Source organism: Montipora capricornis, chromosome 7 (assembly GCF_036669925.1).
Source record: "Montipora capricornis isolate CH-2021 chromosome 7, ASM3666992v2, whole genome shotgun sequence".
In the NCBI taxonomy this organism is placed as follows: Eukaryota; Metazoa; Cnidaria; class Anthozoa; order Scleractinia; family Acroporidae; genus Montipora; species Montipora capricornis.
Window position 1 is genome coordinate 380,792 of NC_090889.1, and position 16,799 is coordinate 397,590.

The window sequence follows — 16,799 nt, forward strand, 5'->3', positions numbered from 1 at the left end:
TAGGTAGTTAGTTATCTTATTTGTTATATAGAATTAACTTTTTATTATAATTACTTATTAATGTAGTTGGATCGAATATATTAGCACTTCAATGCTACTCTGTAAATTCGAGGGTAAATAAAGTTTACTGTTTGATTGAACAACTAACAACTGACTTCCTTGCAGAGATTGACCGACTTACTGACAATTAAGCAGGAATTTAAGGGGGCTTTCAATCGTCTTGTTTTCGAGAGAGTGGGTGAGGTAGATTTAAAAATCAATGGTGTGATTCCCTCCTGAAGTTGACACACTAGCCGCCGTCATGAAGATTGATGATTCTGAACTAAACTTGAAATGGAATGTGCTTAGCCCAGCAACTGTGAGAAACATTGCTTGTAAGTTACATCTACCATTTTTCTATTATCTCTCTTCTCGTATTTGTTTTAAAATCACGATCGATTTTGAACATTTTCCTTTTCTGTCAAAGAATAAAACTGAAAAAGTCAGTTACTTAGAAAATATAGTAAGGTTGAACCGACAAGTGCAGTTTTTTTTTTTCATTATTTATTTTTTAAAGAAAATTATATATAAAAGGAGTATAGTTCAACATTCAGATAAAGTATCATGTATACAAACGATTCATGAGTTTATTTTACTACTTTCAGGATGAGATCCAAAAAATTACTTACACTGTCTCTACCGTTAAAAGTCATAACAAGCCGGAAGTCGGATTTTCAGACCAAGGTGGCGTGAAACGCGCAACACCAAATCAGAATAAAAATCCTACTAGTAACAGTTCAATTAAAAGGCATGGAAACCTACCTCAGAACTAGACTAAAATAATAATAAAAATGATAGTAAATCGAGGCAAAAATACCTTTGAAACAGTAGACAGCATCCTGAAATTTATATAACTATACTAAGTAATTACTGTATGCTTTGGAAAATGTGAGACAATAGTCCTACCGATAGCTTAGCTAGTGAACAATAATACTTTTTTTACTTATGTATAAAGTCACAACGATCAGTACTGTTTCTAAGTTTTGCTGGAAGCTTGTAAAATAATTTTGCAGCACAGTCGTGTAGCGTACCATTAACGCTAGGTACTGTAAGGTTGCGAACATTGGAAGATCGCTAAATAGAGTTTCATGCTTCTAGGGAAAGAGACCAGAATTATAAGACGAGTCTATTTCGGCAATCCGGTCATGATGATGTATACAAACTGCTCACAGTTTCATTATTACCATGAACTAAATAAATGAACGAATGAATGAATGACTTTATTGTGTCAAAGTATTTAGCTCTTCACAACTAATTGTGGACACTAGTTACAGCTATTGCCCTTCTTAAATGCACATCAGAGCTATTATTATTATTTTCGAAAGAGAAAATTGTCTCCTTTAAGGACAAATGTGTTGAGCCTGTATTTCATTGCTGCAACAGTTTTGCAACGTGCTTACTCAGGAAGAGATTTGGATGTTTGACGAAAATGTCAAGAAAAAAAATGGAAACCCCGCCCACGTAACATTTCCAAGCGTGCTGGGTTTCATGCAGAGATACTGAAGTGTTAATGTAGGCCGAGGATTAGAGCTTTAAGTTTTCTAACTAATATAAAGTTAGGAAACAGTTCTTGGTGGCTGTCCAGAAGGCGAGATAGTGAAAACTAGAAATTCTACTTTTTATACCAAATAATTAGCATATAATATATGCAGTTACATAATCATGAACAAAAGGTAAATACGAAACAATTGTTCAAAATATCTGAAGCCTTATTTCAGAAACAATGTGAATACCTTGAATTATAGTAATGCTACGAACCGTAACGAACACGCTTTCCAACTACTCTTTGTTCCGTTGGAAAGCATTATTCCTGAACTACTTGGGATCTCCAAAGAGGAAGTTAGCGCTGAATTAGAGTTTCCCTTTACTGTGCTTTCTTTCTCTTTTTGGCCTTGTAACTTGTCGAGTTTCCTCGAGTTTCCTCGAGTTGCATACATCTATTAACTATGGTTTTTGTAAATGATGGCAGCCAGAGTTTTGCGGCAGTAAAGTCGACATTTTCTTTAGTTAAATCTGGTGTGTTACATGACGTTTAAGGGGAGTTACATTGGCGACGAAGATTTTCTTCGTTCAGTGCTACGTAAGGTATTTTTAAAGTGATTTGTGCGAAAATTCGAATATTTTGTCTAGAAGATGGCGGAGAATGTTAAGAATGCACGGACACCCATTGATACCCCCAACACTCTTGCATTCCTATGGAAGTTGTGGAAATGCTTGTTTAATTTTTATTTAATGGCTAAAGGGATAACACAGTAGGAACAGGAAAATGCACTGTTGTTTTACACTGGAGGTTTAATTTTTCAGGAATTGCATTACACTCTGATTCCTGGCTCAGATTTATTCTACCTTTTAGAGAGTTTCAGGTTGTTGGATAATTATTTTGCACTCCAGTTGAACTTCCCTTTTGAGAGGCATCGGTTCAGACAAATGGATGAGGCTTCGGGAGAATCGGTGGATTGATCGTGCAACGTGGAAATTGCTAAAGAAAAAGGGAGTACAGTGTGAATCTGCAGGAGAGCAAGCAAAAAACTGTTTGTCTAAAGATAGAAGGATCCATTTTTTATAAAAATAACGACACATTTGAAACTAAATTTACAAGACATGTTTCGGTCGTTCGACGACCATCTTCAGTTGAAAGTGGAATTAAATTTAAAGTACATTTGAATTTATAATATAATGCCAAACAAAGATAAATAACAACGTGGAATAAATTAGAAATCTAACAAAATAGCCAAAGGTAACAAAAGAGTGTACAATATTGACATGCTGATTAGAACGAGAGAGTTAAATTAACATGATATAATTGCTTGTTTAGGGGAGAGTCGGTTCTTCTCAACGTTCGTTGAAAGGCCGCCACATCAGTTGGAAGCGCAGTAAGGAGAAAATTGGGACTAGTGGAGTATTTTTAAAACACATGGTCCTTTCCCCGGAAACAACTTTTAGCGCGCCCTGGCGCTCTTTCAGTTTTTTTGTCGTCCAAGTTGATAGCATATATCAACACAATATTACAATAATATTACAATATTTTATTATTTGACAATAAGGCCTTATTCCCCTGGCTCCGCAGGTAGCAGTGCTAATTGAGGCGGATAATTGACTGCTTTTTACTCAAATATGTCTGGACGTGGCTTTGGAAATTTGGATTGCATGCTGTTAGCGTCTGTAAAGCAAAAAACACTCAACCACATGCTCTTGACTCTCTCAATAGTAATCAATAGTAATCAATAGTAAATTCATAAATTCATGTTATTTTCTTAACAGAAAATTGTCGCCTTTGATGAGAAATGAGTTGAACCTGTATTTCATTGCTCCGAGAGCTTTGCAACGTGAACAGATACGGATGCTTTACGGACATGACAAGACGAGAAATGGAAACCCCGCCCACGTAATATTCCAAGCGTTCTGGTTCCATGCAGACACTGAAATGTTGATAATATTTCCTACCTGACTGCTTTTGAATCGCTTGATGTGGCAAAGAGAAAGTATATCTTTCTGCCGCTTCCAAAAAGCATAAAAGAAAGTTTCCAAAGGGGAAAAGCTAACTCTCTCCGTCGCGAAACGGAGCTGCACCAACCGGCTTGCTTCAAAATCGAGTCTCAAATCATCAGCAATGAATTGGAACAATGCCACAAATATAAACGACTGTAGGGACAGACAAACCAAATCAACCTGATTACGTAAAAACTGCAAATAGAGTTTCAGAAGAAAAATTTCAGTCTGGCCGCCAAATAAACATTCGTTTTGGAAAATGAAAAACACTTAAGGAAGTCCGTTTTTACTTTTCAAGGGAAAACACCCAGAGGGGTTGAATTCCTTCTAGAAGTTTCATTTTCTATAAAAAGAAAGTTATTGTTCTTTAGCTCTCCTGTGGCTTTACAGGTGACTTGATTTGGAAATCATTTAAATCCTGATCTTTGGCTGCAAAGTTGGGAACAAGTAATCTGCTGCACGAATATACCGTGTCACAGTCTAGCTTACTGAGGTACCATGAATTTGTGTCTGTCAGTATTAGGTAAGTTCATAGCAAAACTACAGTAAGTAACGAAAAGGAGCCAACAATGATCTAAAATTCAACTACTCAGAAAAAAGGCGGCCTAAGTAAAAAGAGTTCATCGAACCGAATCAAGCGAAGCTCTGTGAACGAGATTGAATGTTTTGAAACTTTTCATTGGAACTTGAAACCAAAGAGGTCCGTATTCGTGTTAGACAACTTCCCGGGGAACAGAAATCAATTCTATCACTCTTCCGGTTTACTCTTCTTTATTTTCGACTGTATCTTTTGTAACAACCACAAGGCCTACTCTGGGACCTTAAGTCGCCGTAACTTAAGGCGACTTAAGAAAAAAATGCCCAAAAGATCAAGCGACTTATAAGGCAACTTAAGGCGATTTAATGCGACTTAAGACAACCTTACACAACTTAAATTGCTTATTCTAATTAAGTCAGATAATATCAACTGATCAAAAGTCTGCATACTTCTTTTCCAAAATCAGGAAAAAAAACTGAATAATTACTATTATTTCACAAATTTAAACTGCTATATGACAGTGTCGAATGTCTATGTCTGAATGCCTCTAGAGCTATAAAATGCTGGGCTGGAATAACAGCAACCATAATAAATAATTAGAAGAATTTCAGCGATAGCCAAAGAGTTTCCAGCAATCTGATTGGAAAAGAAAGGAAAGGAAAGGAACTTTACTTAAGTGTATAATCTTCTAGCGCTGTAGAGCACTAATCGGGGACACCGTAAATTCAAATTAACAATTTAACGCAAGTCAAATCAAAAAACAAATTTGCAATATGCTGGTTGAGTGGTTTCCTATAGAAATAGTATTCTATTCTCACCGTTCTCTCTTTCACGCTTGCTTGAGATATCTCTGGTGGTCACAGGAAAACATTTAATTATTAACCTGCAATGGCGCCTAAAGTCATTGTAAGGCGAATTGCGTTTTAGTGTATCTTTAAACAAAATATACCCTTATTGAGTTCAAGAATGGAACGTCAATTGGATAAACAGAACTGGCGGTGAAAAATTAATATCTGGAATCTTAAAAGCGACGAGTAATCAAAGTGAGCTGTATTTCTAATATTTCACAAAGTGTGCCGTTATGTAGAACACTGAAACCAAATGGAAAATTCTCTGGTAACATTCACGGCCGAAATATCAGAGAACGAAATAATTTTCCTGGATACAGCGGTATTCAAAGGAGAGAGATTCATAAAAGAATCCATCCTAGACATCAAAACTCACTACAAGCCGATGGAAACCTTTCAATAAACCCATTTTACCTCGTGCCACCCTCCGGGGTAAAAAGAGGCTTTATCAAAGGCGAAGCAATAAGACTGCTTAGATCAAACTCTTCAAAAACAACATTTGAAGATGTAGAGTGCCTTACAAACTTTAAACGACGCCTCGAAGCACGTGGGTATCCAAAGAACTATACAGAAAGTTCCCTGTCAGAGGTCACCATTGACTCAAGACAATCGGCTCTTAATCCGCAAAAGCATAAAACTGCAGAGAGAATATTGCCTTTTGTCACTACATACCACCCTGCGGTAAAGAAACTTAAAGAAATCGTGATGGAAAACTGGAGTTTCATAGAAAATCAGTCTCTGCTGAAAACAATTTTCACAAATCCTCCGATCATATCTTACAAAAGAGGTAAATCTCTAAACGACATGCTTGTAAGAGCAAAACTATAATTTGAAGGCTCTGATAATGCGACGCAACCACAAAAACCACATTGGGAGTCCGTGTAGGCCTGTCTTTGCTTTTCCTTTCTTGCCTGTAACCCAATACCGCTTGCACTCAAAGGTCATCTTCCCTCTAGTAATTAATTATTACACGCTCTCTAGTGACGCGAACTTGGGCTGCCTATGGTTGTTAGAGGGGGAATGACAACTAACGAATCGCAAAAATTCGTAAGCCACAAACCCGTCTAAAACTGACACAGTTTGCCCTCCGATTGCACAAAAAAGACGAGGACAACTATACGTAGAGTTAAGTGAAATTTATTTCTACATTTATAGCTTACTTTAGCATTTATAAACTTAAGTATGTTTTCCATACAAAGTCTATAAATCGTACACCGAGCTTGGGCTGCCTGTGTTTCCCGTACAGTGGAACCCCGCCATACGACCACCCCGTTATTACGACCACTTCTTTGCGGCCCGAACAAAACCCCACTCATTTTCTTATCTGAAAACCCCGTTAATCCGACCACCCCGTTATTACGACCAACGACCACTTTTTGGAGTCCTCAGTCGTTATTTTCTTTATGAAATTACACCGTTAATACGACCAGTGGGCCTGCTGAATGAAAACAGCCACAATCTGACAAACAATAACTGATTAATATTTTATTGAATGTTTTTTAGCCAAAGGTGTTAGTGGCAAGCATGACATCCGTTAAATTTCAGTGTTCAGTAAAAAGGATGTATTTTTTTAAATACAATACTACAAAAGATCTGATAGACTTAATTTTGCGGCATTTCGAGGCTCTCAAAGTTATTTTGCCTTCTTGTTTCTGCTGCCTTCCACTGTGGCTTTTCTCTTCAAGTCCATTTCCTTTTCTTTTCTCACAGATCGGTTATTTGAAATGTCTAATAATTTGTTAAGCATATCAACGTTTCTTGGCTGTCCAGTAAACTTCTAAATGCATGGGATTTCCATCCCATATCCTCCCCCACGATTAACGGCTTTCCCAACAACTTAAACTTTTGCTTTTCCTTCCATTACTCGGTTTCGTTTACTGTTACATTGTCAGTTCAGTTGCAATGAAATGCCGTTGTAAGGTTGTTAATTAACTGCAAAAAGGTTGATTTTTAGCGGATTAAAGGTATACATGTACTGTAGTAGAATGTAGTTTAAAAGCATTTTACATCATAATTTGACCCTACCCCGTTAATAGGACCAAATTTCCATGGCCCGAAGGTGGTCGTATTAACGGGGTTCCACTGTAGGTGATTTCGTGCACCTTTATGGTTTCCTAGCACGTGATCAATTCTTTCCTTTTGACAAAACATCATGATTTTTCCGTTTATTCATGAAAGTCAGAGACTGCAGAAATTTTCGTGTTTTTTAGAACGATTGTCATTAATCTTTCGATGAGAATTCGATTCAGAGTTACGTATAAAAAGTATGTTATTTTTTTTCTTTTGGCTTGGCTTTTTCTGATTGCATCAGATTACACTAACAAGAAGGGGAATTGTGAAGCGGAAATAACACCTTCAGTCCTTTCTTAGTGTTTGCAATATACGTTTGCTTAGTGCCACTGCAAGACATGCTGGAAAACGTCCGTTAGAGCAGCGTGTTTTGTTATCTTTAAACTGAATTTGTTACAAGGCTTAAAAAAATTAAAAGGCCTCAAAGTGGGACAGGACATTACAAAATAATTAAATGTGTGAACGTGTGAGCCAAAGGACCTCTGCTGGCGCGACATGTGGGTGACCCTTCAAATGGTCTTAATGACCCCCCACTTAAAAAAATCAACTGGAACGCTGCCGTTCAATACCACCCAATTCAGTGCCTTCCTTTTTGGTGTAACACGAACCACAGGCAACCCAGTGTACTCTTTATGGGGCGTCTAGTTCATATGTAAAGTAGAACCAAATCTCTTGGTAGAAATAATTACCATCACAAAACCTTCGCCCTTAGACTCGCTTTGAAGAGGAGGCAGGCATGATCTCGGAAATGGCCTATTGGTATTCCTCCCTAACCTAAGGCTAAAAATTACATGATGAGGCATTTCTACGCGGTCGATCAGCACAATGAGGTTTTAAAGGAAGAATATTGTGAGCTTTTGTGGCACGGTTGCCATTTTTATTCCTGCATCAGATATGAGAAATGTACACCCAGCACGTACATGTAACACTTGCCCTACACGTGAATTTATGCGGATGGCTGTTTTACTTGCCTGGCACATAAATTTAAAAGAATTTCTTTGAGCTTTGGCTGTGAGTTCATCTATCAACTTACGCATGATCCCTTTACAAAGAGCAAATTAGACCAGGTTTTCTCGGAGTTGTGGAGTTTAGTGGATGTGCAGTGTTAATATTATACATATCGTGCATGCATTTGGTTACAAAAATATGTGATCAAGATTTGGAATTTTGTGTGGCGGAATAACAGATAAAGGTTGGTTAATCCCTTTTGCTTGACTAAATTATGTATTCTTGTGAAGAGCGTCGCCATATAGAACGCGACTAACTATGTAAATCGAACAAAATTGCATGAAATGCTTAGAGTAAGACTTGTCACCCTTAAAATAGACATTTTCTTTCTTTAGTTAACGTTAAGCTTAAGCTTACATCAGCACTACATCTAAAGTAAATAATTTCAAATCTTGTTACTGAGTTTATATTTTTTGGTTATTTCATCTGTCATATTTGTTATGTAGAAGTTGCAAAATATTTTGAGGCATCATATAACTGCTCCTCACAACCCTAACAGGAAAACAATCATTGTATATTTCCGGTAATTTTTTAAAGAAAACTGTTGTATGCAGTACGTGGATCATTATAACCTGCGAGTGAAGACCACACAACACCCTCGAGTATTTCAACAAACTCGGACAGATTATTAGGGTTCTTATCTCGAACAAAAATGGGATCTTGTCCAGAATGACGACCTAGAGTGTTGTGCGAATGAATAGAAATTATAGCCAGGAGTTCTGAAAAGTCAGTAAACGATAAACCACTTCTCGAACGGACAAAAAAAATGTTCACAAAAATGTTATCTATTAATGTAGCCGTGTGAGAGGTGATACGTTTGGGACGTATAATCAGAGGGAGGAACATATTAGAATGCATTTCATCAAGAAATTGGCCTGTAGAATGATGGTCTGTAGAATGACTCCTCATTGTTTATTAAATTAATGTTGAAATCGCCCAATAAAAAATCATATCTTATTTTCCCTCGCGATTTTGCCTAACGATTCAGTTGATTTTGGTCAGGAATTTGTCAACACTTTGGCTTAAAACAATAGGTTACCAATGTATAGAGTGCCATATTTGAAGGGGGTTTCAAAGCAGAATTTGAAATCTCAAACGGCGCGGATAGTTATTTTTTACGTTCAACTGACAAGATAAGTACCGACTGAATATGTTAAGAAAAACATCAAACTTTTATTTCTCGATGTTCACTTTTTTGAAGCGAGATACTCTTGCTTAAAAATCGCTTTCAACTCCTCATTGTAAACATATATAATCCCCACTAAGAGTGTCAAATTTTCACAATTTTCAAACGCTAAGGGATAGTTCTAAAACGTCCTCAAAAGTCATCTTTTTTTGCTAGAATTGTAGATATGTCATTCCTCTTCAAACTCCTGGTGTTCAAAATATTAGGTAGACCTTAGGGAAATAAGGAAGGGGACTTTTGTCAGTGCCTTTCGTGCAAATTATGGCCCTTCCTCGCTAATTGTTGGCTGCTCAACTTGGGTTGCATTCAAATTTGCCGCTTCGGTGCTCATTCTGCCCGGTGAATTACTTTCAGGATAAGATCCAAAAAATTACATACACTGACAGTGTTTGTCTCTTCCCATAAACGTGATCTCAAGACTTATGACTCTATTTTTATAATGTTATCTTTTTTTTTTCTTTTGTAGTCATAATTTCCATTCAGATGATCAATGCTGATAACGGTAAGTGCTTCCTGAAGACAACCCTCCACAAGCACTGTTGACAACCTGTTGTTATATAAGCTCTATAATGCACGCATTTTTATTGGTTCTCACCTATAATGTATTAGAGCACATAATCATACTGGACTTCTTCATCACAAACTTTTAATATTACATAATTGAAAAAACAAAAAGGTTCCATTTTTGCCGCGCGTCGATCTGTTCAGTGATAGATCACAAAATACACCAAATGTGGCAAGAAAATCAGTGGCACACTCGACTATCGCCTCTTGCGCCACTTCTTTTGTTGTTATCATATTTTGACGTCATCTGTGATCTATTAATCAACAGAAGGAGAGCAAGATGAAATCTATGTGCTTAATAGACCAGCATAGACCGGCTTTTAATCCTTTTAAGTATGTGTTTTCCTTTTAATAAAGAAATACATTTTGTGCATTTTATCGAATCATCCATAAAGTAGGGTCGAATATCAGTATTCTATAATGGAGGATTTATTAATAATAAAAAGCTTATCTGGGGAAAAAGATGATAACACTGAATTTGAGGATGTGTATGTTGTCGGTCAAATTCGGGCTCAGGTTGAATCCGTTTTTACCTAGGCTAAATTGGTGATCCTCATTTTACTTAGGTTGAATATGCATTCTACCTAGTTTAAAGCAGCTATCAACCCCCTGAAAAGTATTGAAAACACCCATACTTTCCCTCAAGCTCTGTCTTACGCATCTCAACACATCTCCATAATGAACGAAGTGAATCACATATTGAACTGAGGATATGAAATAAAGTGAAGCTATGATCCTCGCAGTTTTAACAATTGCGTACAGAAGCCTAAAGAAATCAGGACTTCAACGGGGTTTGAACCCCTTAATCTCGCTATGCCGATGCGACACTCGAACCAACTCAGCAATGAAGCCACTGATGTTGGGAGCTGGTCATTTGTGGGTTCAAATGTTCCCGTGATGAATGAATCAACGAACGAAATGTTATGTGAAATGGGCCTTATTCGCGCGGCGGCCATACTGACCATAGACAATTGATTTCGTACCCCGAGCGTCGAGTTAAATTGGTTGGGAACGAGATTCGGTGCGCGAAAACAAATGTTCTCAATCCCTCGGGACTCAACAAGGCCGAAGCTATGATCCTCGCAGTTATGAACAACGTGATTCATTTCATATATCATTTTGTTCGTTGATTCATTCACTACGGGAACATTTGAACATCTCGTAGACTTAACACCTTCCTTATAATAATCTCTCTTATGTTTGCCAAGCTCTATTATGCCGTATGCCGGGGTCATCCTGTTCTCGAGCGATCTTTGTCAGTATCTTGTGGTTCGAATACCTGATAAACTTAGGACAATTCTTATACAGAGAAACGAAAGGATTTGGATTCCTCTAATTGAGGAGACAAAGTTTTTTTTTTCCAAAAGGCAATATAAGATTGGTTGATGGCGGTGCTTCCAATCAGGGGCGAATAGAACTCTACTCCAATAACACGTGGTGGAAACTCTGTTCTTATCGATTTTATGGCCAAGCGTTCCAGACAGTTTGTCGTCAACTCAATCTGGACGTACCGTCAAGATATTTCTATGAATCTGAGTTTGGAGCTGGCAATTTGACATACATCAGCACCGACTTCATCTGCGATAGTGTTGAAAGCTCCCTTTTCAATTGCCGACAAGAACTATGGCATGGATATTGCAGTGCTGATTACTCAGTAGGAGTTGTTTGCGGGGAAATGGTTTATGCAGGTAAATTTGGAAGAACAAAAGTTATCAGATAAAATTCAGTTTTAACATCTGTTGCTCGCACTTATGACATATCTGAAGCAAAACCTTTCATTTTTCACAGACAATGTTCTGGTAAAATATGATTAGAACGTTAGGGGAGACACGGTGGGGCAGTGGTCAGTAGGTAGGAGTGACTCCATACCCCGCAGTTGAAAAAAGAATAAGCTCTGGCCATCTGTTCCCCAGCGAATCGAGTGCGACTTACCTAGTGTTAGTTTGTGATTTCAGCTTCTCTTTAAAAATGAAGCACTTGGAAGCGTTAAGATCACTTACGAAGCTTCCGCCTCCTTCTCATGTACTTAATAGATCAAGTGAGAGATTTGGCATTAGGCATAGGCAAACGGGAGCCTGCTGCTTGTAACGAAAGTATCAAAATTAGCTTAATATTCTAACTTGTTTTTTAACTGACGTCTGCCGTTCGTCGTAAGCACAATGCTAGATCATTCTAACATTTCCACGTTGATGAGAGAATATTTTTGACTTTTAAACCAGCTGAGCCCTGAAGCAGAGATCGAAACTTTATGGGAATAACACGAATTCCGTGATTCCTCCATTCCTTTGAGGAAAATAAGACGTCTTGTGCCCGCTACACAATGTTGCTCCTAAGAGATTTAGACAAGCATAAAATATAAAAATTGAGGTTAATGGGTAAGATCCGAAAATCTAATGTCAGATACATTTCTCGGTCCTACTGCTCTGGCCCAGTGCACCGATTCCAGGCGACTCTGCACTGCAAAGTTGCGGTATTTTAAAATCTCTGTATTTAGCATCATACTGAAATCACCTAACTAACATAGATAAAAGAGACAACGTAAGCCACAGGCTCCCTGCTACGTTGCGCGGAAATGTACTAAAATGTAATTTATAGAAGAAGAGTCTACATTTCTGTTTGCAAATAGTGCCTGTTGTTTTGTGAAGTTCTCGCTTTCTATCGAGAGGTAATCGGTGGAATAAAAGGAAAAGGACAAATAAAAGGTGAAAATAATTTTTACGTGGCTTTCACGTTAACTAATTGTCGCAATTTAGGTGGTCGGGAAGAAAAATGTCTTTAGTTAATTAACTTGTTTTGTTCGTCCATCAGCATGAGAAAAACACTAGCTGTAGCCTTGTTACATATGTCTCTGTATTTTTCCTCCCCTGTTTTCAGCATGTGGTGGTCACAAAACAGATATATCGGGTCATTTGGAGTTCACCAGAGGCCCCAAGCCACAAGAAATTCAATGTGAATGGACAATAGGCAGTCAGTTGGCAGATCACATTCTTTTTAATTTTCCATATTATGAAGCTGAGTATTTCTGTGGGTAAGGAATATCTTGCTTCGTTTTGAGATTTCCCCTTTTCTAATGCATTGATTCACTGATTGATTGATTGATTGATTGATTGATTGGTTGATTGATTGATTGATTGATTGATTGATTGATTGATTGATTGATTAATTGATTGATTGATTGATTGATTGATTGATTGAGCGAGCCTTCTGGAATGTGAAGAATCACTGTTACTTGGACGTTTGTCCACTCTACTAGGAAAGACATGACCATAAATATCAAGGAAAAAGAAATCTTCTAAATTTTTTTCCCTAAAAGGTAGTAAACGATGAAAAGGGGCAATTTCAGTCATCAAAAGCAGGAACACTGCTTTGTTGTTGTCTCAGTTGTAATGTAACTGTTTGAAATTCTTCGGTTGTAAGCTTAAAAAATGTTTTTGCTTTAGCTGAAATTTTCTTCCCTTATCGTTTTCTTCAAATTTATTTCCCTTTACAAATACGGTGCTTATGTATTTGCACTAGTCTATTGCGCTGTCAATAATAGTGAATGCGATGCTTAACCCTGATTCTTATCTGCGGATAATGGGCAGAAATCCTTCCAGGAATTCCTTAATTAGCCCCTCCCTCTCTTCCGCTTGGTAACGTGACCTTCCTTTTTTCCCGTCTTCCCTCATTTTTCGCTTCGTTCATCCGTATGGGTCTCTGCCATTCCTCCCCCCCCCCCCCCCCCCCTTTCACCCTGGAGTCTTTGTTTCCCTCCCGCGGCCCTCCGCCGCACCCTCCTAAATAAAGAGTTCCAAACAAGAGTTGGTCTGTGCGGTCACTGTCTTTGAATCTTTGGGGACAGGGCGGGGGGTAATCATATATTTTTTATATGAAATGGTGTGTTTCTGTTTCACTGTCCAGAAATTAGCTGCAGCACAAACACAGTTACTTGATGCAGCAATTTAACAAAAATAGTACACCTGACTGACTTCTTTTTATTTAGATACCCTGAAATAAGAGTCTGGACACATTATGGCAAAAATGTTATGTATAGTCACAGCTGTATGCAAATAGAAAATGGTGCAATTTTTAAGGAAATCCCCTCATCAAACATTAGCCTTATGGTCAAGATTTGGGAAGACTTCGGTTCGCCTCCTTTCCTGGCTTCGTATGTGGCTGTTAATGGAGGAGTCCAAGCCGGTAAGTCCTCTCACTATAAATGTGTAACCTACTCTAGTAAACAAGCCTCTCGAGGGAAACTGACAGGGATGATCTTGTTCTCTCTAATGGGTATAAAATGGATTTGGGTGATAAAGAGAGACAAAAACCGCAGAAAAAGTCTGTATTTGTCTCTCAGCTTTTTTACACCTCAGTTAATTTAACGTTTTGACTTCTTTACACTAACAACTCCAAGATTGCTCTCACTGATTTGGTTACATTTTCATTTTCAGGTTCGCTGCTGCTGATCGGTTGGAGCCCAAATATTTCAAACGTAACAGAGAGTAGTTTTGATGTCCAATGGCCACCATTAACAAATGCAACAAATCAGCCAGTTGCAGCGTACATCGTTTTCGTGAATTGGACTTCAGTGTATAGGTACTGGGATAATCAAATTACCGGAAGAATTCTGCCTTCAAACGCAACCGCGGCGACAATTCGTCGATTGCCTTCCTTTCAAGATTTTCAAGTTGTTGTTATTGCTGTGGATGACTTGGGAAAGCCTTTCAACAGCTCCGCCGTTTTCGTGAGGACTCTTGAAGGAGGTAAATATGCTGCGTTTCATTATAAAATGAAAAAAAAATCAAGGTAATTACCTTTTTTTTTAGACGACATGATTATTCAAAAGCGGTTCTAATCGAGATCAAAGTTCCGGTTCATTCCTTCGTCGCAGCCAATCTGCAGGGCCAAGGCTAATGTGAGTGGATGATTGCCTTTTTGGGAGTTAAATTATGAGGAGAGGTCGAGTGGTTAGGGCGTTGGATTTGCATGCTGCTGCCCCCAGTTCAAATCCCGTTCTAACCTCTGGCTTGGATTTGTTTCCGGTTGTCTCTGATTGAACTCTACTATGCTTTGTAAATAGCCAACTGGTTGCCTCCTTCCAGTTGGCGTTCTTAATCATGTTTCTATCAAATTATTAAAAGTGGGGTGCCTATAAACTAGCTTGATAGCTAATTGCACCTCCACTATAAAAAAAGCATTTACAGTTTTTATATTTATTTACATTCCGCAAGCTTCCGCAGCAACTGCTTGCTTGCCAGTGGGTGGGTTCGGTAGTTGTTTCAATACAACTCCTTTTTGTTGTCAAGTAACATGTTTTGACTGTAAGCGGGAATGAACATTGCAGTAGAGAGCAATTTAAGCAACAGCAAAGATTGCCGGAAAAAAACTCCTGAATGGGACTGAATGAGATGAATGAATGATAATAAAATATATGGAAGTTTTATTGTTGACCTGAGGATTATGGCAACGCTAATCGAGAGGGATAATCTTGGATCAGAAATGGATAGCTACCAGATGGCTGCGGGATAGCTTAAATGGTGGAGCAGTGCAGCCCGATCATTTTGTCATGGGTTCGAGTCCCGTTGAAACCAGGACTTTTGCAGACTAACTTAAGTTGTTCTCTCAACTTTGATGATTATTCTAGCCTGCATAGCTGGGCAGGATATTTTCATTGCAGGATTATTTTAACACACGGGAGTAAATCAATCGTTACTTCGTTGTGTTTTGCCCGCGAGCGGGAAAATCCCGCCTGACACATTTGTTGCAATTTTTGAATGGCGCCCACTTTTTGTCACCTTGGATAATCAACCAATTAGAGAGAGGATGTATTGTGACCCTTGTGAGCACAAGAAAAAAAGTCGCGAACGATAATAAAAGGACTTGCGCCGAGTAATTCGGTAGACTTGATAGAACATGGAGATATTAGGAAAAACACCAAAAAAAAAGAAAGATGAAGGAAGACAGCTTGAGCGACTATTCTAGGATGTGTGGCTGCAATCGGAATTTTGACGACTAAAAAAATTATATTTCTCTGCTGTAAATTTCTTTAATTAAGCCGTCCAGTTCGGAACGGAATTGGACACGCTAGCGAAACCTTTTTTTGCGTATTGGTTTCAACGTTCAAAAGCCAGCATCGCTATCCGAACGATCATGTAAGAGCTGCGAAAGACAAATATGCAATGCAATGGAATTTTACGAGTTCATTTTCGGCGAAGCTACTAGGAAAGAGAACCGTGGTAATCACGCAACCACGGCATTGTCTCGCGATCAAAGTCCCCATTCAAAGGAACTGTTGGAAGGAAAGGAACTTTATTTAAGGACGGTGCCTACTATTGTTATTGTGCATACGTTCTGTGCATCTCGAGATACTTGATCGGGTTTCCTATCGGCGTTGCTATAAAAGTTTATGTTAAAAATTAACGACGTTTCGACCGTTCAACGAATATTTCCAAGTTGAAATATAAAATTTTAACATGTGCTTATATAATCAATTGCAAAAAATGCTAATGAGGTAGGTATTGACCAAAAACTAAATATTACATGAAATCAATACGAACTGTTAGGAACTTGGGAGTGTGGTTTGATTCCGCATTGTCAATGAACTCACATATCAACAAGACTTGTTCATTAGCATTCTACTACTTGTATAATATTGGGAAAATTAGAAATAATTGTCTATAGAATCTACTGAAAAGCTGATCTACAAAATACATAAAATCAAAAAGGGTCCAAAACGCTGCAGCTAGATTAATATATAACGAATCTAAGCACTGTAGAATTATTGTATAATTTGCCCTGGCTGCCTGTTATATTCGCATAGAATTTAAAATTTTACTTTTAGTATATAAGGCTATTAAGGGTTTTGCTCCAGGGTATACAACAGAGCTTATTAATATAAATGAGGGTAGATATAGGTTACGTTCCAATTCGAATGGAATCTTACTTAAGTATGTTAATTTTCAAAACGTAGAGACATTAGGAGATAATCTTTTATGGTAGCTGCTCGAAATTCAGTTATGGAATAATTTGCCTCTTGAAGTAGGAGAGCGCCAAGCATTGATAATTTTAAGAAATTACT

At 38.0% G+C, this 16,799-nt stretch overlaps 2 protein-coding genes across 2 annotated transcripts in view; one reads left to right on the plus strand and one right to left on the minus strand.

Moving 5' to 3' along the window:
• The first annotated feature begins 3,962 nt into the window (after positions 1-3,962).
• On the plus strand, positions 3,963-15,409 carry LOC138057687 (MAM and fibronectin type III domain-containing protein 1-like). The gene is made up of 7 exons (XM_068903619.1): positions 3,963-4,051; positions 9,645-9,680; positions 11,110-11,430; positions 12,617-12,770; positions 13,725-13,921; positions 14,173-14,484; positions 15,366-15,409. Exons 1-7 carry the CDS (start codon positions 4,027-4,029, stop codon positions 15,407-15,409), a joined length of 1,089 nt encoding a protein of 362 aa, XP_068759720.1. The 5' UTR covers positions 3,963-4,026.
• A 530-nt stretch (positions 15,410-15,939) lies between these two features.
• LOC138057688 (uncharacterized) overlaps positions 15,940-16,799 on the minus strand; it is a 42,233-nt gene continuing 41,373 nt past the window's right edge. Inside the window, exon 12 of the mRNA XM_068903620.1 lies at positions 15,940-16,010. Coding sequence (XP_068759721.1) covers positions 15,940-16,010 — 71 coding nt within the window. The remainder of the gene's footprint in view (positions 16,011-16,799) is intronic.